Source organism: Cupressus sempervirens, chromosome 2 (assembly GCF_028749045.1).
Source record: "Cupressus sempervirens isolate cs-2001-9-10 chromosome 2, ASM2874904v1, whole genome shotgun sequence".
In the NCBI taxonomy this organism is placed as follows: Eukaryota; Viridiplantae; Streptophyta; class Pinopsida; order Cupressales; family Cupressaceae; genus Cupressus; species Cupressus sempervirens.
The window spans coordinates 334,828,235-334,850,776 of NC_143119.1; the positions used below are offsets into that span (position 1 = coordinate 334,828,235).

The 22,542-nt window shown below is 34.0% G+C and overlaps 1 protein-coding gene across 11 annotated transcripts in view; it reads right to left on the reverse strand.

The window, feature by feature from the left end:
* Window positions 1-21,426, reverse strand: part of LOC149572475 (ubiquitin-like protein ATG12) — a 143,267-nt gene extending 121,841 nt beyond the window's left edge. For 4 of the 11 annotated variants that reach the window (XM_089813625.1, XM_089813627.1, XM_089813624.1 and 1 more), the window contains exons 1-2: window positions 20,804-21,426; window positions 20,634-20,705 (exon numbers count right to left, since the gene is read on the reverse strand). In XM_089813625.1, the coding sequence (XP_089669751.1) occupies window positions 20,634-20,678 (45 nt within the window). In that variant the 5' untranslated portion in view covers window positions 20,679-20,705; window positions 20,804-21,426. Of the gene's footprint in view, window positions 1-20,633; window positions 20,708-20,803 lie in introns of those variants that run through there. The other 7 variants (XR_016359923.1, XR_016359925.1, XR_016359922.1 and 4 more) reach the window with 2 other exon arrangements.
* Between the last annotated feature and the right edge of the window lie 1,116 nt (window positions 21,427-22,542).

Genomic DNA, 22,542 nt, shown 5'->3' on the forward strand with positions numbered 1-22,542 from the left:
GTATATGACTGTAAAATCAAACACACTTATATCCCTCTTTATTTTAAAAACATGATAAAACAATAATAATATTGCTTTATTCCCCTATTACAACCTATCTACATAAGACAAAGCTCCTTCCCTTGTCACAAAACCGAACTGTCTTCTCCCCTGTTGTAGCAGCTGTAGAACTTCTTGACTGGAAAAAGAAGAACCCTATTACAATAGAACTTCCTCTTTTTTCAAGATTTCAACCCCCCGTTGCTAACTGCCCTAACTTCCTTTTATTTTGAAACTACTCCCCAATAGTTTCTTCCCGTACAATTTTTCACAAATGCCTTAGGTTACAATAATAATTAATTCTTTAAAAGAATTAATTATTTAGAATTCTTCCACATTTATCTTACCCCCTTCAGCTTACCAATTCACTTGTTTGCTTTTTTTTAATATTACGTGCAATAATCATTTAGCACTTTACAAATAATTAATCTTGTCCTTTGTATTTTCTCATTTTCACCCTCACATCATAAAAATAATTAAATTTTTTTTAGAATTAACTATGTGAGATTAACGTTGGTTTAAATTAAATTGATTATTTAATTATTTTGCATTTGATCGTGATAATATTTAATTTTTAAAAGAATTAAATAGTATCCAATGCAAAATAATTTTTAAATAATTTTTTTTTTTTAACTTACCTTGTTTTTACTTCTCACATAGTTGAATGAAGAGGGGAAACACTTTGGGTTTCAAAACCCTAGGTAACATTGGCTCTCTCTAGGGGCTGCATTTAATGCCGAGATGTAGAGAACTCCAAAATCTTTGGCTCTCGCTTCAATGCTGCAATCCAGTGTCTGTCCTTTGGGCCATAGAGTCATCCTCTAATATGTTCTCATTTTATTACTGCAGTTGATAGACAAAGCATCAATTTTCATTTTGTATCTTTGACACATATCTCAAGTAGCCAAAAAAATTTTGAGGATAAAACATGAGAATGAGGTTATTCTTCAAACATTCGGCATCTCCTCATGAACTCAAAGTTGAAGTGGCTGCAAGGTCGCCTGAACTTCAACTTCAGGTGTCCCCATAACAGCACTAGAATGCACTCCAACTATCAGATGCGTGTCTAGGTGTTTGTATGGTCATGTGATTGATGTACACAAGAAAGGATATGATCAAGGTTGGTGTTTGCATTGGGGTGATCCACCCATTCTTCCATGGCAGCACAGGTATCTACAATAGCATTGTTAAGTGCAATAAGCACACCACTGAGAACAAATGTACTCGTCACAAGCAACCATCCAATAATGACCAGCCCACGTATAATATGTTGGAAGTCAAGAATGGTCAATAAGAAATCAAGAATGGCTACCAAAAGCATCACACCAGCTACTGCAATTAAAGCATTCCGAAGAGCATCAAGAGCCTTCTGTATTTTCTCTTCGTTAACTATTGATACTTCAAGTGTGCATCAATTTCAGTCAGAAGGTGATTATCTTGATACACATTACATTAAATGTAGAGGTGTCAAATGACATTAGTATTCTCCATCTTTGAACAATTCATGCTATCATCCTCCAAAACAGCAATTCTAACAATATGGACTCACAGGCTTTGGAAGGACAAATCTGTTTTGACACTTCATTGGACAATTCTCTCTTTAATTCCCATCTACTGGGTTGGCTCTATATTTATTTCTACCAGAATTTAAATTAGGTCTCTATGCTGCATGTGTGTTGGGCATTACACACGTACATCCACAAACATCCTATGTCTCAAGGCATGACCGCAGGCTCTCCTTATTCATATATAATGGGACTTGGGCACATGGCCAAATGACTTTATCCAATATTGGGGTGAAGTATGTAATAGACACTGCATTCTAAAACTCTAGTTCAAATGGCTTCTGCAAGTATCGGGTGACGTTGGTGATTTTGAGACTGGTAAACTGCAATCAAAACTAGTCCCAAGAGCATTCGGACCACTTGCAAAACCTTGTTTTTACATTCTCACAGAGTCTTCTTGATATCAAGTGACTCATGTATCGAACAATGTCACAAGATACTCAAACATGTCATGAAAACAAAGTTCTTTCTACCTAAAAGCCTCGCTCAGAACCACAGAACTCGATTTCTCACTAGGCTTCAACTAAAATCCACTCTCTACTCAAATTTCTTTGCTAAAAGAACTCTGGCAGCGATTTCTTCCCTAGGATGCATTTTGTTCTTCTGATGCTCTTGTTGCTGGTGGACCTAGATTTGTTCAAACATTTTAATGCGCTTTGAATCAATCGCAGTCAAACACAATTCATCTTTCTTGAAGCCTACGGGATGAACAGTCGCGCCACCACAGCAATCTTCCCCCATGACGTGATTCACAACATTGTGGTTTTTAGCATTACATCTATCAGTGGGAGAGGTAAATCACATACAATGATGTATGATTCAATTGCAGATTTTCTCAGGCGACTATGATAATAATGCACGTGCTCTTCGTGTTTTGGATCTCTATCACCACTCACTCGTTCTCAAGCCATTGCATCAAAAAAAAATTAACTCATGAACAATCACCCATTTTTCTTGCCAATGTTGTTATGCCTTCATTTGAACACGGTAAATTGCATGAACTTTTGTTTGAAGTAAATCTTTGTCAATTTTCCTTATTCCATGATCATTGTGTTGCACCCGATTCCACTGATGACCGCTTCAAGTAAATAATGAGACATAAAATTCTTCTTAGCCAATAACTTCATATCTCAGGTGCCATCTTCAGAATTATATCAAAAGCATTAACCTTAAGTGTCGTGAAGTATTCTGTTTTCCTTTTTACTTTTCACTTATTAGTTTAGGGATCCCATCTTTATCGTGCCACCATATATAATAGAGTCAAGTTGGTTAAAATAGTGGAAAAATTATTTTCAACCTTCTTCATGATTGTGATCTGCAACTTATTCAACATTTTATCATCACCACTCCCAAATATTTTTAACTCTATACAGGCTGCATTTACAAATACCCGATAAAGATGAAGAAGGCATAGTTGCTCAAGATTTTTACTTTGAACCACTATCATACTATCAAATGAAAAGGCTCAATAGTAACCAACTATAGGTAAAATGTGGCCCATGATGTAATACACAATGCTTCCAAGTCTCCAACCAATAGATATATTCCTTTTTCCAAAAATATTCTTTTTTAACTATAGTCTGGCACCAAATATTTACCCACACATTTAGCCTTTAAAGTGTTGCTGAATGAAACCCTTGAATGTTAATATTACTGTCCACATATTCCATCGATGACAAAGATGAATATTATTCCATTATACCAACTCATCATCATTTATTTTTCAACGAACCCTAATTTCTTGAGGTGTAAGCACAGAAATGTCTAGAGCCCATGTAGTTTGAAAAATATATCCGCTCCATTAATGAAAAGAGCCATTAGGGATACAAAATCGTAGGGCGGAGAACAAAGAGAGTTGCTTGCAGAGAGAAGAATAGGGGAACACCAAAAACACTAAAACTACTAGCACCACAAAAGCGAACAAAGCAAAACACACCTAGCCACAACAAAAAATTTATGTACAAAGAATAGGGCAAGCAGCCCATACTCAAAAGAATGTACCTGGCTGCTCATGGAAAACCATTAACTGGTTGAGAAAAGTACGCACCGGTGCGAAACAATGGTTAGTGCCCAAGTAAGTCCATTCCTGAAAATTGGAGTACAACCATTGAAAAGAAAAACTCGATAGCCACAAGGTTTTCGAACAGCAAACTAAAACCAAGGAGCCAACCAACATTATAGCTCATCAATCGTGATGCATTAATGCTCCCTTGTGGAGGCTAGTTCTTATCAGCACCTTTGATGTCTTCCATGAGATAATCAGAAAACGAAATGGGGCTTTTATGGTGAAATCTTTTCTCGGAGTTGCCAGAATGATCACTCACAACTCTCAGTTAAGTCTGCATCTTCCTCTTCCAAAGATTTATATTCCAAGAACCTATCGACACATTTGGTCTCAAAACAAAAGAATTCCAATGTACGGCCAAAATCCATTAGCCCGTCTTCTCAATCAAACCTGAACACTCCTAATTCAGGTTGTGTACATGGGATTGGTCTGGGAGTAAAAGAATTTTCCTTGACTTCCATCTCATCTTTCTCAATATCTTTGGATGCCTTGGGATGAAAAGACTCTTCATTCATTTCGATGTGATCAAACAAAAACAATTCATAATCAGTTTCAATCTTTTGTTGTGTATGTTGATCTTTCATACCTTCCTGAATAACATCATTTGATGAAATATCAATAGCAGTCCCAAATACAAAAGAACCAAATTCTGCATTTACAACATCCTTTGATAAGTTTTCATTTGACTTGTCACTCTCCAAGCTTTGTTCTATGGGAGATATATCAAGGCCAATCATCGAGTCAATTAACCGCGAGGCGTATTCATCATCATAATCAACATATAGATTGTAGGCTCCAACTACACTACAGGAAGTGCTTTCAATCACAGGAGGGATTACGAGATCTTCATCATTGAAAACTGTTAGATTTTGACAAAATGAGGTAGGGGGTGCTGATTTGACCACTTTGAGAATGAGCCTTTTCTGTTTAGGCTTTACTTTCAGATAATTTTGTTGTTCACAGAGACAAATTCCTGCCTGTGCAATTTCTTTAGACTTCATTCCACTTAGAATCATATCATCATCTAAACTAATAGCCTCCCTTTGTGTATCTTGCAATGTTTGCACTTTCTAAGGCTTTAATAAAACCTTGATTTCAGTTTGTAAAGCAGCAATGAAAATACACAGTTGATTATTCTCACTTGATTGGCTATTTAGGGGTATCTTACCAACAGTTCTATTGAATCTGTCAACAAACTCCCTTATAGATTCATTCTCTTTCATCTGAATTTGAAAATGATCCGTCAACAATTGATAGGCATCAATGGTGAGTTGAAACCTCTTAAGGAACTTTTCCCTAAGACTATCCCAAGTGGTGATACATCCGGCTGGTAGATTTTGAAACCATTTTGCGGCATTTCCCACAAGACTTTGAACAAACAGCCTGATGAACATGTTCTCTTCCTACACACCAAGAACACCACATGCAACAATGACTACTTTGATGTGATCATTTGGATCCTAAATCTTATTTCCGGAAAACTTGGGAAGGTATTTCCATGATCTTTTAGGCAATTATGAATATTGAGACAAAGCAAACGGCCCAATCTGAGCCCCCCATGGCTGGGCTGCAACCAAAGCCATAACACAATAATTCTTTCACCAAATCAATTAGAGTCACCAACCATCCTCGGGGAGGTAACCTTCAGATTTCCAAGAAAAAAAAAGCACTGGAACTTGCATTCCTTCCCCAGCAAAGTTGCCAAAAAATTGTTAGTAAACAGTTTTGCCCCTTCAACAAGAATTACAAAACATGACTCAATACACCCGACAAGAAGGACAAAACGTACTACTAGTTGGATCAGTTATCATTGATTGATAACTATCCTCTGAATTGAGAGGTATAGCTCCCTCATAAAAGATATTCAATGAATGTGATATCTGGTTATGTCTTTAACCTGAAGACAAGAAGGGTTCTCTGACATTCATCCATCAATATGGAATGCATGCAATTATCAGATTAACAACTAATGAGAGAAAGCAAATAAATAACCCTATGATCGCCTATTTTGACTTTCCGCATTACAGAAGAGACAAGAAGAGTTACAAATATCATTATGCAACAGTGTGAATACATAACCACAAGACTACATATATCACGTTCAACATAGTAATAAAGGACTGCATCTAAAATAGAAACAAAAGGACTCAAAATCATTCCACATCAGAAATGCAAATGTATATGACTGCAAAATCAAACACACTTATATCCCTCTTTACTTCAAAAACATGATAAAACAATAATAATATTGCTCTATTTCCCTATTACAACCAATCTACATAAGACAAAGCTCCTTCCCCTATCACAAAACCGAACTATCTTCTCCCCTGTTGTAGCAGCTGTAGAACTTCTCGACTGGAAAAAGAAGAACCCTATTACAATAGAACTTCCTCTTTTTAAAGATTTCAACCCCCCGTTGCGAACTGCCCTAACTTCCTTTTATTTTGAAACTACTCCCCAATAGTTTCTTCGCGTACAATTTTTCACAAATGCCTTAGGTTACAATAATAATTAATTCTTTAAAAGAATTAATTATTTTAAATTCTTCCACATTTATCTTACCCCCTTCAGCTTATCAATTCACTTGTTTGCTTTTGTTTAATATTAAGTGCAATAATCATTTAGCACTTTACAAAGAATTAATCTTGTCCTTTGTATTTTCTCATTTTCACCCTCACATCATAAAAATATTTAATTCTTTTTTAGAATTAACTATGTGAGAGATTAACGTTGGTTTAAATTAAATAGATTATTTAATTATTTTGCATTTGATCATGATAATATTTAATTCTTAAAAGAATTAAATAATATCCAATGCAAAATAATTTTTAAACAATAATTTTTTTTTAAACTTACCTTGTTTTTACTTCTCACATAGTTGAATGAAGAGGGGAAATACTTAGGGTTTCAAAACCCTAGGTAACACTACAAATGTCAAGGACTCATGGGTCACAAAGAAGAGACACTTGGAAAGCTTCTGACGAAGTTGCAGGCAGTCTTAGGTTGTCAATCAATTGAAATAGATACCATGTGCAATTTGGAGCAAATGGGATGTAATGTCCTTACTGAACATGATAACTTGGTCACATAAGAGGAAATAACTTTAGAGTATATAAACAAAGTCACTGTTGATCTTAATTCAGAAGAATTCAGAAATGAACAAGTTCGCTGCATACAAATCAGTAGCAAAGCACCTATGGGATTCACTTGCAACAAACTACAACATTGTAAAATCAGCATATGTCGAGATAGTCAGAATTGAAGCTATATCAAAGACAATGGATATCTCAGATCTTCCTATAGTGCATGATGGCATCGCCAAATATAAAGACTTCAGAATAATCCTTAAGATTGTTTCCATTTCTTTCGTCTTCTTCCTTCTTTAGTTTGCATGTTTGTAGTTGGAGAAGATGAATTGCATGAGATGCACTTACATGTAATTCAATTTACATGTCCTTTAGACATGTAATTTGATTTACATGTCCTTTCAACATGTAATCCAATAATTCTTCTCACCTAGTTAGACTGAGTCAAAGTTGGTTGAGTTACTCCCACTTTTTCCTCCTTTTTCTCACTTCTTTTCCTATATAAGGAATGCCCCCCTGATTGTAAAAATCATATTTTATTGTATGCAAGAAAGCTCTGAAGAAATTGTGCAACCATAGCTTTGATTGTGTAGTACTATTTTGGATGAAAAGTGGATAGAAAGAAGCAACTGGAGCTAAACTATGACTAAGTGCAATTGTGATAAGTGCAAATTGGAATCTTTGACTATACTTTGCGTTTATCTTCTTTGATTCATGTTATTGTTGTATGTTTTAAACAATTAAGCATAAAGAGTTAAGATTGTATGGTTTAAATAATTGAGCATAAAGAGTTAAGAAACAATTGGATTTGAAGCTTTCACTGGAAGTGATTATTGTGATACATAGGCTAGGAGCTTTGACTATAGCTTGTATTATCTTCTCAATTCACAAAAATAGTTAGAATGCTTTACTTCTAGAAGTCTTTGAGCCCCAATAGTATAGGTTATTCTTATAGAATAGATTAAAACCGGACTAAGGCCAAACCGGTATGCTTTGAACTAGCCTTTTAGTGTTGGTTTATCAGTATCACCGTTTCCACCTTTTATATAGAAGTGTAGCTAGAGATTTCATCTTGCCCATTACTCACTTTGCACGTAAGTGGATTCTTTCCGAAACGTTAAGAGGAAAGAATATTCGTAATACCCTTTCAAAATCTCTTAACTTCTTGCTTATCTTGAGTTGATTCAAGGAATGATGAGAAAAGGGAGCCTTCCCTTTAAGGTAGGAGAGACTTTGTCTCATATGTTGTGGTTGGTCTACCTATTTTGCGGTTGGATTTTAACAAACTGTTGGTTGCAAAATATCCAGCCAACACTAATTAAAATTGAGACTTTTTTTATTGAACTTACCAACAGTCGAGTTTTGAATAAACAAAAGGAGGTGGCTATAATGTCTCATTGGGATGAGAAAATGAGAGGCATGTGGATAGGTCTAAAATTACCGCCCTTTATAGGAACAGGGGGGAACTTCTAAAAGAAAACAAGAAATGTACCAATGGCAACTACCCAAGGAGGGATGGCTTCAACTCAATTTTGACGAAGATTCAAGAGGGAATTTGGGCAGAGTAGGCATTGATTGCAATATCCATAACTCAGAAGGCATAGAGATAGCAAATTAGCAGGATATAGTAAAAGAAACTAATAATTGGGCAGAATTAACGGCCTTAGTTGAAGGACTAGAATTGTGTAAAACTATTGGTTGCAAGAATGTAGAGATTGAAGGAGATTTTGCAATTATAATAAATGCTATAAGGAAAGGATGCCTCATTAATTGGAGATTGGACTAAATTTTATCTAGAGCCCTCTCACTATGTCAGACCTTTGACAAGATCATAATTAATCATATATATCGAGAGGGAAATCAAAGAGCAGATGAATTAGCTAATAAAGGTGAAGAAGAAGGTTAGACATAAGAAGTCAAAATTTCAATATAGAGACTCTATATGAATTAGGGACTCCATCTGAGTTAGGTAGCAAACTGATAATCACGCTGCTTAAGCTATATTTTCACAATTGATGAATGACTACTTTGCTCTATTAGATGTGTTTTCTAAGGATTTAGATGTATATTTTACTTTTGTTAGAAAATGTTTTTATCATTTACATTTCGTTTCTATGCCCTTTTTGTATTCATGTTTCATAACTTTTCAAAGATTTATCCTTAACATAAGTGCAAGATGTAGTGCTTAGATTATATACAGATCCTAATCGGAGGCAGTTGAAGAAGGTGGAAAAATTTAACTTGGAATTAAAAGCTGATTATTCGGATGTATCTATGTACTTTATGATGTATCAAGGCTTAGCCCGTTTATCTATCATAAAAAAATTGAAAATATTATTTATATCATAATATTTAATTAATTTCAAATATATATTATTTGTCATAATATCTTTATTCATAATTATATTAGATCATTGTATCATTATAAAATATATTATATTATAATTGTATCATTATTTATATTGTAATTATATTATTCTTGTTTATTAATTGTACATTTAATTATATAATTCATATTTTGACAGGGATATCACAAATAAGAAAACTATCCATATAACTATACGATTGTGCTGAAATATATTGCTTGTGCGGATATTTGTTTCCATCATGGTAACCAAGAGATGCATCTCCCACCCCCTACAAAACATCTCAAAGACAGACATGTCTGCAGTACTAGAGTCGTCCCAAAAAACAGCTTGATGAATAGGTTTCTTTTGGCCACCATCTCCAAAGTCTCCTGACCAGAAATTGGCATCTCCTGCCAGAAAACTTAGGGAAAAGCGTGTTAAAAGGAAAATAAATAAAATAAGTCAACACAATGTTTCATACTGATATTTTGGATGATACAAAAATCCATGCAAAGACATAATGATTGATCTGCTAACAGTGCAAGCTTTCCGAGAAAGACAAACAATTGTATGATTGATTTCCTAACATTGTAATGGACTAAAGAGAAATTGCCTTTACTATTTACTATTCTTGTATGACTGATTTAGTGTTCTTGTTTTTCAAAGTTCTCTATCATGACATTTTCTAGAAATTATTAAATTATATTAATAAAATAGCATCTTTAAATCCCTTGTTTCCTATTTGGCTATTTCTAGAAATTGCTCATAACGATATTGTTACCACTCTCTAACATCTCCAAGTATGTGATGTCATCTTTTGTGATAGAATTTAATAATAATTTTATATATATATATATATAAAAGAACAAATATTTAAAATATAGTTAAAATTTAAAATATAGCATAATTAGATTAGTTAAATTAAAGAAGGGTCAAAAGGTATCAAATAAAAAGGGAAAAGAGAACTTCATTTGAAAGAGGGGGAGAGGAATTGAAAAGGCAAGGTGTGAAGAAAGTGAGTATTAATAGAAGGAAATAAGAAGAAAATAAGGAAGTCCCTCCTTCAAAGGCAAAAATTATAAAGGGTTGAGACTCTTCCAAAGGCAATAATTATAAAGGGAAAAGAGAACTTCATTTGAAAGAGGGGGAGAGGAATTGAAAAGGCAAGGTGTGAAGAAAGTGAGTATTAATAGAAGGAAATAAGAAGAAAATAAGGAAGTCCCTCCTTCAAAGGCAAAAATTATAAAGGGTTGAGACTCTTCCAAAGGCAATAATTATAAAGGTATGTAACTCTTTCAAATTGGTGCAATTATTAAGGGTTGCAACTCTTTCAAATGGCATTAATGATAAAGTGTTAAGACTCATGCAAAGGGTGGTAATTGTGGGAGATTGTGACCTTTGCAAAGGGCAAACATGATGAACAAGTGTGACTGTTCCTCAAATTGGAAGATATAAAGGGCAAAATGTTTTGTCTGAGGACATCCAAGGGAGAGTAATTTGGTGAATAATATAGTGTTCTCGAAGACAACAATGAAAAGTGTTGACTCAAATTCTAATGAAAGGTGGTGACCCTTTCACCAATAAAGTAAAAAGTTGATTGTAATATCCCCTCCAATAATGAAATATAATATTAAAATTAGAATCAACTAAAAGAATATATATGTAATAGTTAATTGATTATTAGATAAATAAAATAATTATACACATTAGATATATTCAAATAATAATTAAAATAGATAATTACCAATATATACTCTATGAAATCAATATAAAAATCATTGTTTATTAGACATCAATTACGAAATAATATTAAATATTTATTAAATAACTAACTAATATTAAATATTTATTAAATAACTAACTATTATTAAATAAATAACATTATTAAACTAAAACTATCATTAAAATATTGAAAGGGCCAAAACATCAAAATGACCCTATATGAGTAGCACCCTTCCCTATATGAGTAGCACCCTTTCAACACTGCCACATATAAATGGGAAGATAGGACATGAAAGTAGAGGTGGAAAAAAAAACATTGTAATGAGAGAGAAATTACATACAGCCCAAAAAGGATAAATAATAAAAATGTAGATTGCCAAGCATTCAACTACTAAGGGGAGTACGCACATCATTTCATACTAATGAAAGGAGAAAGAATGGACCAAAAGTCTGTCTTGGCATTTATGTGGACAATTTCTAAAATTCTAAATAGGAATGAGATAATGAATAAAATAAGGAGGCCTATATGTAGTTCAACACTTTGAAAAAGGGAGTAATTAAAAAACATATTTATGGAAGGCAACCACTACACAAAAGAATAGGAGAAAAATAATAATGAGAAGCAAGCTATTTAGTAAGGAACCAAAAAGGATATACACATTGAAGTTATAAAAAGGATACATAGATCAAGAAATATGTCCATTACAAAAAGGTATGTATGTTTTATTTTATTTGATTTTATTCATTAAGAAAAATATTTTTAGGATTTGTCATATTTGTTTATATATATACTATTAAGAAATAGATTTATATTATATAATTGAACATGAAATATTTTAAAGATAGTAGTATTAAGTAATTATATAAATATAATTACACATGAAATAAATTAATTAATATGTTCAATATATAATATAAAATTGTAAAATTGTAAATGTGTGTATTAATGAAATAAAAGCTATAAAGATATGAAATCTCATCTCTTACCTATTACTAAGGTATCTTAGGGTAGGGAGTTTGTGGAAGGGAGAGGCAGAGTAATTTCAGGCACATGACAGATTATCCCAATATTAGGGTTAGGCCTTAAGAGACGTCGCTTGTAGTCTGTTTCACGCAACCTTCACACAGTAAATCTATCATCTTAAGAAAAACCTTTAGATTATGGGGAAAGTGATAGAATTTCATGAAACCCATATAACAAAGATCTCTTAATATGTTACAAATAAAATCTCTAAGTACAATTCAAACCCTGAAAGGGTAATCATAGAACAAATCAAGTAAGGTCCTAGAAGAGATCATTGCAAGTGGTATCAGAGCATGATACTGTCATCTTGTAGGGTAAAAGACAAGACAAAGAAACATTCTAGTAGATAAGATAAACACTCTCAATCTTCAAATTTGTGTGTATAGTTCATGTCTTCATATAATCGTGTCTATTCTTTACATGACTTATGCTCTTTGTGTATTGATAAACTCAGGTGTGCTTTCTTACTCATTCAATGCCTATTATTTATTTTGCCTCAAACCTTACTTGTATTCCTTCATGTTTCACATGTTTGGTGTAAATTCAAGTAAATTTCTTCATTCTTTATGTGTCCAACATGTATTCAATTATATTGTTGTATCCTAGTTCAAGTATATTGCTTCATGCCTTGAGTGTCTAATATGTACCTAGGTATTTCTTTGTTCTTTTGATATTTGATGTGTATTTATAGCTCAATGTTAATGAGTGTACTTATGTATTGTTTCATGTATTATATGTTTGGTGTATAATTAGGGGTGCTGCCTCATGATTTAAATATCTGGTATACATGTCTTATGTGCATTTTTATGGATTCATTTGGGACGCTTTATGTGTGGTATTTCATGCCTTATGTGAATGTCTATGCATTCATGTACATGGCTGCTTCTTGTTTAATACTTTATATGCTACATGAATGCATAATGTGTATGCTTTAAGTGAATCCTTCATGTTTTATATGGATTCTTATTGTTTTCTTCATGAGTATTTCTGTACAACTTCATGTGAGGTATATATCTGAATATTCCTTATTGTTACATGTATTCATGTTGACTTAACACTAAAAATTATGGCTTCATATATATGTGATTCATGTCTTATGTGCACTTATTTGTGATTCATGCCTTAAGTGTATTCTTGCTCCATGATTTGAGTGTGTTCACAATTCATGTTTTATGTGTAGTCGCATGTTTCTAACCCATGTGCAATCATGAGAATACCTCAGACTTTGTGTATTCATATGTATGATTAATGACTTAATCAAACTTATGTGTATTATGTGAACTCGTGTTATGTGTTAGGTGTATACTTAATGACTTAAGTGAATCCATGTGTATCTACATGCCATCAATAAATTTATGTGTATATTTTATGTACCTTGGTTGTTCACATATGTGCTTCTTGACATAGGTAATTCACATATTTGTGGTATAGTACGTGTGTGTTTCATGACCTAAATGTTCATATATATGTCATATGTGTGACCAATACCTCACATATATCTATAGGTACACTTATTGCTTACATGTCATCAACAAGTTGCTTCATAAGTACTCTTTTCATATCTCCCTGTCTTATGTGTATACTTCTTGTAAATATACCTTTTGCATGCTTTGTGCCTTCAACATGTATGCTTCGTGTATTCCTGCATCAATATATATACTTCATATCTTCTTGCATCAATATGTATGTTTCATATTTTAAATGTGTACGATTCATGTTTTTAATGTACTTACCTCGTGTTTTCATGCCTAGTGTATACTTCATGGACGTACAAATTTCATTTTTCCATGTTGACATCCAAGTCTATAATAACTAATTGGGAATAGTCATGATACTACACAACTACTTACATGAATTCCATAAGTTACCAATCGTCGTTATCAAATAATGAGGAAGCATGTAATTGTTTGAGAACAAGCAATTTTGAGAGGGTAGGACTGTAATATTCTCTCTAATAATGAAATATAACATTAAAATTGTAATCAACTAAAAGAATATATATGTAATAGTCAATTGATTATTAGATAAATAAAATAATTATACACATTAGATATATATTAAGGTAATAATTTAAATAGATAATAGGCAAGAGCCTACAACGCATCGGTAAATTGTGAGCCTCTTATCAGGGAGGTCTTGGGTTCAAATCTACTTGAGATTAACACATAATAATAATTAATCTAACTATAAAAATAAAAATGAATGATAAAGAATCTAGGCTTCGGCCGATTACCTATCAAAAAAATAATAATAATAATTTAAATTAATTATTACCAATATATACTTTATGAAATCAATATAAATAAATCATTGTTTATTAGACATAAATAACTAAATAATATTAAATAAATAACACTATTAAACTAAAACTATCATAAAAAATTTAAAAGGGGTAAAACATCAAAACAAACCTATAAGGGTTGCATCCCTGTCAACATTCCCACATATAAATGGGAAGATAGGAGGACACGAAAGAAGAGGAAAAAAAACATTGTAATGAGAGAAAAATTACATAAAACCCAAAAAGGATAAATAATAAAAATGGAGATTGCCAAGCAATTAATTACTAAGGGGAGTCTGTACATCATTTCATACTTGAATGAATGGAGAAAAAATGGACCAAAAGTCCATCATGGCATTTACGTGGACAACATCTAAATAGGAATGAGATAAGGAATAAAATAAGGAGGCCTATATGTAATTCAGCACTTTGAATAAGGGAGTAATCAAAAAACATATTTATGGAAGGCAAAAACTACACAAAATAATAGGAGCTAAATAATGATGAGCAAACAATTTAGTAACGAACCAAAAAGGATATACACATTGAAGTTATAAAAAGGATACATAGATCAACAAATATGTTCATTACAAAAAGGTATGTTCTATTTTATTTGAGTTTATTCATTAAGAGAAATATTTCTAGGATTTTTGTCATATTTCTTTATATATATACTATTAAGAAATAAATTTATATTGTATAATTGAAAATGAAATATTTTAAAGAATGTAATAAGTAATTATATAAATATAATTACATATGAAATAAATAAATGTGTTAATATGTTCGATATATAATATAAAATTCTAAAATTGTAAATGTGTGTATTAATGAAATAAAAGTTATAAAGATATGAAATCTCATCTCTTACCTATTACTAAGGTATATTAGGGTAGGGAGTTTGTGGAAGGGAGAGGCGGAGTAATTTTGGGCACATGACAGATTATCCCAATATTAGGGTTAGACTTGAGGGACACCACTTGTAGTTTGTTTCACGCAACCTTCGCACAGTAAATCTACCATCTTAAGAATAACTTTGGATAATGGAGAAAGTGATAGAATTTCATGAATTCCATATAACAAAGATCTCTTAAAATGTTACAAATAAAATCTTTAAGTGCAATTCAAACCCTAAAAGGATAATTATAGAACAAATCAAGTAAGGTTCCAGAAGGGAACATTACAGAGATATCATTCTGAGAAAAAAAGGAGAGGCAATAATAAAAGAGTATTATTAAGAGTTTGAGAGCCGACTGGACAGAAGAATTCCATATGATAAAGGAGATCGGTCCAAGAGATCAACCTGATATGAGACATTAGACTTTGAATATTTATACAACTTATCTGATCTTCGAATAATGATTACATCTGTAACTACATTGTTGCTCCTTCATTTTGGATTTGTGAATTTAAGTCAAAATATAAGGTGATTCCAAAAGGGGACATTACGAAGTACCCCATCTCCTAGTGACTATGGTTTCTATCAATGATGGGATTTTGCACTTAGTTCTTGTAGAGCAATAGATATTCAAGATTGAAAACCCCTAAGCTTTGTTCAAGTACAACAAATTGGTTAACAAATGGATGTTAAAAGCTCGGAAGGTGATGTAGGGCTTCTCTGGTACCACTTGATGAAGGTACGCTCTGATACCACTGATGGAGGTACACTCTGCTACCACTGACAAAGGTATGCTCTGATACCACTGATGAAGGGCCAACACCACCCTTACAAACTCACAAACAAGATCACAAAAATATGGAGATAGAGAGATGACAAAAATGCTCCATAAATCTTCCATTAATACTTGAAATTCATTACAATATTCTCCACATGGAAGAACTCCAAACTCTTATAATATAAGAGAGATTCCTCACTAAGGGCTTTCAACTAGAAGAGCTTACAACAAAAGAGCTTGTTCGCTACACCTTGAGAGCTTCCTTACAAGAGATTACATTCGAAGAGCTCCACTACAAGATCTTACACTTGAAGAGCTTCTACAAGAAATTACATTCGAAGAGCTTCACTACAAGAGCTTACACTTGAAGAGCTTCTACAAGAAATTACATTTGAAGAGCTTTTACTTCCCCAACTTCTACTATTCGAAGAGCTTCTACTTGAAGAGCTTACACTTGAAGAGCTTCTACAAGAAATTACATTTGAAGAGCTTTTTACTTCCCCAACTTCTACTATTCGAAGAGCTTCTACTTGAAGAGCTTGCTCACAAATGTTCCTATGGCTTGCTTAAATAGCCACTTGACACCCAAGGCATGATTTATCCACAACATTCTAGAATATCCACAACCTTCTACAATATCCACAACCTTCTAGAATTTCCACCTAAATACAACTAAGCACCACCATGTGGCCCAATTAGAAAATTACATTTCCTTTATGGTTCACAACAAATATTAAATGCATGATTTAAGGAACTTTCCACAAACTTCTAAGATTCCACCTACACACCTCGATTAATGGAATGACAACTATTTTTCTTATTTTTCTATTTATGCCACCTATGCATCTTGAAAATAGAAATTCCTCTTTCCTCCTTTTTTTTCCTATTTTTCTATTTTTTATTATTTTCCTTCTATTTTCGTCACTTTCTCTCTCCTCCACAATTTTTTTTTTTTTTTTATTTTTTTTAATTTTCCCATGGAAGATGCTGCTGCATCAAAGGGTGTTCATTGATTAGTCAAACTATGAAACTTTGCACAGTTCTAAGGGGAGAACATATTTGATGAGTTAGTAGACTATCACACAAACTTGGGGGGTAGATCTGGAATTCTTCTAGTTTTTTAAAAAGGGTATAGAAAGGCTGCAATTTCGTCATCTAGCAAAAAAAATCTTATTTGAAGATTTATGGCTTCAAATACAATCCTTATCACACAGTTTCTAGATTTGGTCAAATATGAGATTCTTGTGAAAATATTGTCAATGTTCATCAATATAAATATGGGCCATCTCATGGACTTAGCATTACTGAGTGTTTTTCATCTTTGCTTCCCAAAAGTTTAAGAGGCTATTTGTCATATCTAATACCATTAATAGGAGAGACAACTTACTTCAATTATATTTGTAATTTTTAATTATTCATTACATGTTTTTATTGACATTGATAGTGTGTTTAATTATTAATTCTAGTAATGATGATTAGTTATGTTTGATCATGTTTTACTGCTATGGTAATCAAGTATTGTGTGTGCTTGTACGAACACCCTAGCCCATGATGACTATCACGGGAGAGTGAATTTAGCTACATTACAATAATTGAGATATAGATCCACACAACACTCGTAATTTGATTGTTTGTATGGGCGTTTGAAATGTTGTTTGATTGCATATACTTGGATGAGCGGATTCTTGATCTATGACTAGTGTGTTTTGTGCATTGTGTGTGGGAAAATTTCTAATTCAAATTCCTTTTGATTTGTTTTTATACATATGCATCTTCTTGGCATTTGTGACCAAGCATTGTATCAATTATTTCATGATGTATTCATGTATGTTCAATACAAGATTAAAGTTTTGTATATAGTGTTTAAATTTACATATTACAATGTTGTTCTTAATGTCGTAGGCATATAATGCAACCATTAATAGAAAGTTATATGCTATAGTTGGTGTAGTCTTAAAAAGGGTGGTTCTCAAATGATAATGGGGAGATGTGTTAAGAAGCGTCACCCAATTTCAAACCCTCAAAATGATAAAGTGGAAAAAAAACATTAATTTATCAAAAATACCCAAGGTAATAAACTTTATCATATTGAGATTTGTAACTATGTAATCCAGATTCCAACCCCAGTGCAAAAAATGAGCCATACATTGTTGAATCCCCCAATACAAAATTGAAAATTGTCAAAAAGAATCATGGTTTTATGGTAGGGAAGGTTTCTACGTGCATGACCATGAACTGACCTCAAGACAATGAAGTGTACCATGACTTCAGCTGGCACAAGTTTACAATTTAAAAAATGTGATGCAAGGTACAACAAACTGAGTTAGAGGCTGCTTTTTACCTGACCCAGTAATTGCCCAGAAATCTGATAAAATAAAGGGAAGAAAAAATATTAAAAACTCTATGCCTACAACATACTAAATCCATCTTCCATTCTTAAACCATCTGAGGCATAAGGATTTAATTTCCATTCTGTTTTTTTGCTTCACTCTTTGGAAAGCAATGTGCTTGATGTTGTTAAAGCCAAGGTCCAAGGTAAAAAACATGTTATCCTTCACCAAGGTTTCATGTTCAGACTCTAGTCCTTGCCATCACCCACCAGCAGACCAACCTTTCACCTACGACGCCTGGCCTTTCTGAATTTAAAATCGAAAATCCTATGGTTATCTGCAAGCCCTGTGTCTTCTGGCGACTCACCCACTCTGGAAACCCAAGGTGTTAGAAAACGTAGGGAGGCCCTTGAAGCACAGGATTCCTGCCTCGATAAAAAAGCCAAAAAAAACACCCTTAACCGGGATTATGAAAGTGAAGAGGAGACCCAACAGTGACAAACCCATCACCCCAGTAGACTGGCTAAGGAGCAGGGGAAAAAGCTATCAAGGAATTGGCTAAAAATGAGGAGACCTCGGCAAAAACTGGTAGTAAGAAGTTTGATGCTAGTGAGTCAGATGATGACTCCTCCTGCAAGGAAACCAAAAGCCCTGTGAGGAAGCCTTCCCCGACCCCCCTGCTAATCCCCCTTCCCCCTGCTCCCCAGCCCCTGCAGAAGTACCTTCAACCCCATCCCCCATGTCCCCCTTGTTGAACTTGAGCAAAGCAGCGATTAACAACCTTGATAAAGTAAACTCTGGTGGTGGGATGGTGGGCACCCTCCAGTACCAAATTGCTAGCCTGGATATGTCTGACAAGCAGCTAAAGGAGGAAATGGCAATTTTGAGCAACCCCCTAAATGATGTGAGCAAGTTTGTGCTCAATATTATGGATGTCCCCACCACCGCTCTTTGTCTGTTGCAGGGTAAGGCTTTTGGAGGCAACCTTGCTGAGGAGGACGATGCTTGGAAACTCTTCAAGTTCCTAAATGAGGAATGGGCTGATGTTCTACTGTCCAGGCACCTAGGGAAAGAAAATTGATGTTGCTGCTCATGTGTTACTACCATATTAATGCTGCTAGCCCTTGAGGCTGTTTTTATACTTTTGGTTTTAATGGGTTCTTAAAAACTGCTAATATGAACTTTGGTTATAGCCCTGTGTGGCATGATATGCTGTTTAAACTCTCTCTCCAGTTTAAGTACTTTCCTAATGTTTGTTGTTATGGACTCTAGTTTTTGAAAATATGTGGTTGTTTACTGCTTTCCTGAAGTTAGTTTTTCGTAGAGGAAGGTCTGTGCAAGTATCTCAACGTTATTAGTTTTTGATAGAGGAAGGTCTGTGCAAGTATCTCAATGTTATATGTACTCCTTTTGCCGTCAATGTGCTGTTAATGTGATTCTAGAGTACTGTTGTACAAGACGGGCCAGCACCCTCTTGCTGCTGCTATTTTCAAAAACATAACAAATAATTTCCCATAAGTTTTAAAATATCAAAAATTTAAAATTAAGTTCAACTGAAAAGTCATGATTATGTTCCACAACATCAAGATTTTGTCTTCTCAAGGATCATGGTTCCAGTTCATCAGTTTTGAGGGGCAGCCTTTTAGGTGCTTCTGCTGCAATCATCTGGGGCACAAACTGACAGCATGCCATTCCAAGAATCCTCTGGGTTCTAGCTCAGTTCGCCTACAGAAATGGATTCAGCAAGCTCGCAGCCCAGACGCTGAGTTTGTGAAAGAAAAACTGAGGACTTTTCTGCTGATTGCCCTCCCCCTCCTTCAGACCATTGCAAGGTTATGGCATTCAGCATTAGAAGAGCGCCTTTTTGACAGTGTCTCTCCCATAAGGAGGCTCCATGTTCAGCTATTCCTGAGGATGACACATCATAGGATGTCACGGTTGTGGAAAGAATCATTGAGAGGATGATGTTCAGTGGGCTTCTTCAGACATACTTATGTTTCTCACACAGAACCAAAGAAATTTCAAAGCCAAAAGTAGGTCCTTGGTTAAGTGCAGAGGAAGGAAGACGGATAAAGAAAGATTAAAATTGGAATACATGAACAGAATTGCCGAGGGCTCTTAACGCAACACGAAAATCCGTCTTTCACAAAAAGGAAGAAGGGTGCTCTCCGCTCATGGTTGTTCGTCACATGTAAAGGGCTGGTTTTCGCGTCTCTCAAGATATTTGGCCATTCGTAGTCCGTAAATATCATTGGTCTTAGTATGGTAAGACATTTTCAGGCTTTGTCGGGAATTTATGCTCCATCTAGTTTCTATATGGTTTGCTTTGTTTTGAAATGAATGAGGGCTTCAACGGATTCATTACAAAAATAATCATATACTGCCAAAAACAGAACTAATTTCAATCCAATGCCACATTGAGATTCTAAATAACACAAATAAAATAACTAATTTCAATATAAAGCTAACCTGCATTAAGAAAAATAATAATAGGTACCTTAAACTTCGATTGCTTGAGAATTGGGGCATAGAATTGGGGCATCCCCTGTAGCCTTGAGAAGTATCACGACTGCCATGCATTCCCATTCCAGTTAATTATATGTGTAAAGCAAACCTTGCGAATCGAAAAAAAAGAACTAGTTCAAAAATCACTACTCTATGTTTTACCTTTGCGAGATGAGACGTCTGTAGCCATCTAGATTTTTACCAATTCTTCGTATTTTCAAGTGCTTATATTTTCGCGCCTGTAACGAAATTCATCCCAAACAAAACAAGGGATGATGTAGTTTTTTTGTTCGCGTGTTCTAGAACCCCACCAAATATTATTCGCAACGGAATCAGACAGAGGTTAAAGACAAATAATTTTTTTCTCCTCTATTCCAGAAGCCAATGATAAGGAACTTTGACCTGAAGTCCAATTAGGGAGAAAGGACAAGCTACAAATAGCATATTCTGCCGAAGCGTTGGGCAAAAGAGATTTCAATGTTCTTCTAATTGATTTGTAAGACGGATGGGTCTGAGCTTATGACTTTGAATTACTTATGATGCTCAGATTCGATTATGGTAAAAACTGGTATTGCAGATTGCACCCCTGTCGTCCCCTTCATTGTGGTAGTTCGTCATGTCTTTGAAATGGTGTAAAGAAACGACTGCAAAATCAAATTTAAAACAAATTTCGATTGGATTTCCACGTCACCAAAAAGGATTTTCAGTATACATTTTTGCGATGTTACAAGCCGACTTCGTTGAATTGAGAAAGCCTGTACGTTCGGTTCGAGTATACCACATCCATTTTTCATCTCGAAAAGGAGAGTTCAAAATTTATAATTCAAAATAATTTCAAGATACTCATAAAGAATACCTGTCATATATCATTTAGAATGATAGGTATCTAATTGTCTTTAATAACATGTATGACTATGCCTTAGTCTCTGGTTTTTAGAAGTAAAATATATTTCTTTCATATTGATCTAGTCTCTGGTTTTTAAAAGTAAAATCTATTTATTTTATGTTGATTTAGACCTTAAGAATAAAATCACTACAATTATCAATTGTCAAGAGGTGACTATCATGGATATTTACCTAGGTCTTCTACTAACAAACAAGGAGGTGACCCCTGAATTCTGCAACTCCGTTCTAAAACGAGTTCAAAGAAATTGGCGGGCTAGAAATGAAGGACTCTTAGTAATGCTAACAAACTACAACTCCTACAAGCCTCCCTTCAAGAGATACTTGTGTGTTTCTTGTCCTTATTTAAGATCTCTAAAAGTATGGTTGACAATGTGGAGAAGCTCTAAAGGAATTTACTTTGGACGAGTCTAGATGAGAAAGCTAGACTTAGTCTTGTTAATTGGGACAAAATTTGCAAACTGAAGTCTTAGGGTGCTCTAGGTATCTGAAAGATAACATATCTAAACAAAGCCCTTCTGGCTAATGTCAGTTGGAATTTAGCACGTAAGTCGACTAGTTGGTGTAGAACCATGAATGTTAAATATCTAAGAAATGACTCCTTTGTTTACCTTTTAGTGACTAAGGATCTTCCTTTAGGTTCCAAAATTTGGAACAATATTGTCAGTTCACTTGTAACGTTATGAAACAAGGGCTCAAATGGCAAGTGGGTAATGGTAATGAGATCAATTTTGGGGAGGACAGATGGGTGGGGGACAACGCACTGATTAAAAGAAAAATCAACCAAATTATGAGACAAAGCAAGGAATTTTTTGGATCTATGGTTAGTAATTACATTTATCCTAACAAAGTTGGGTTAGGATTGTTGAGTGTCATGGGGATTCTCCCCAACCTCCTTTATTTGGCGAAGAACCTCTAGGAGATGCTAAATGACGTCAAAATATTAATTTTTCAAAGAGAAGATATCTTCATTTGGGATAGAAATTGATCTAGTGTGT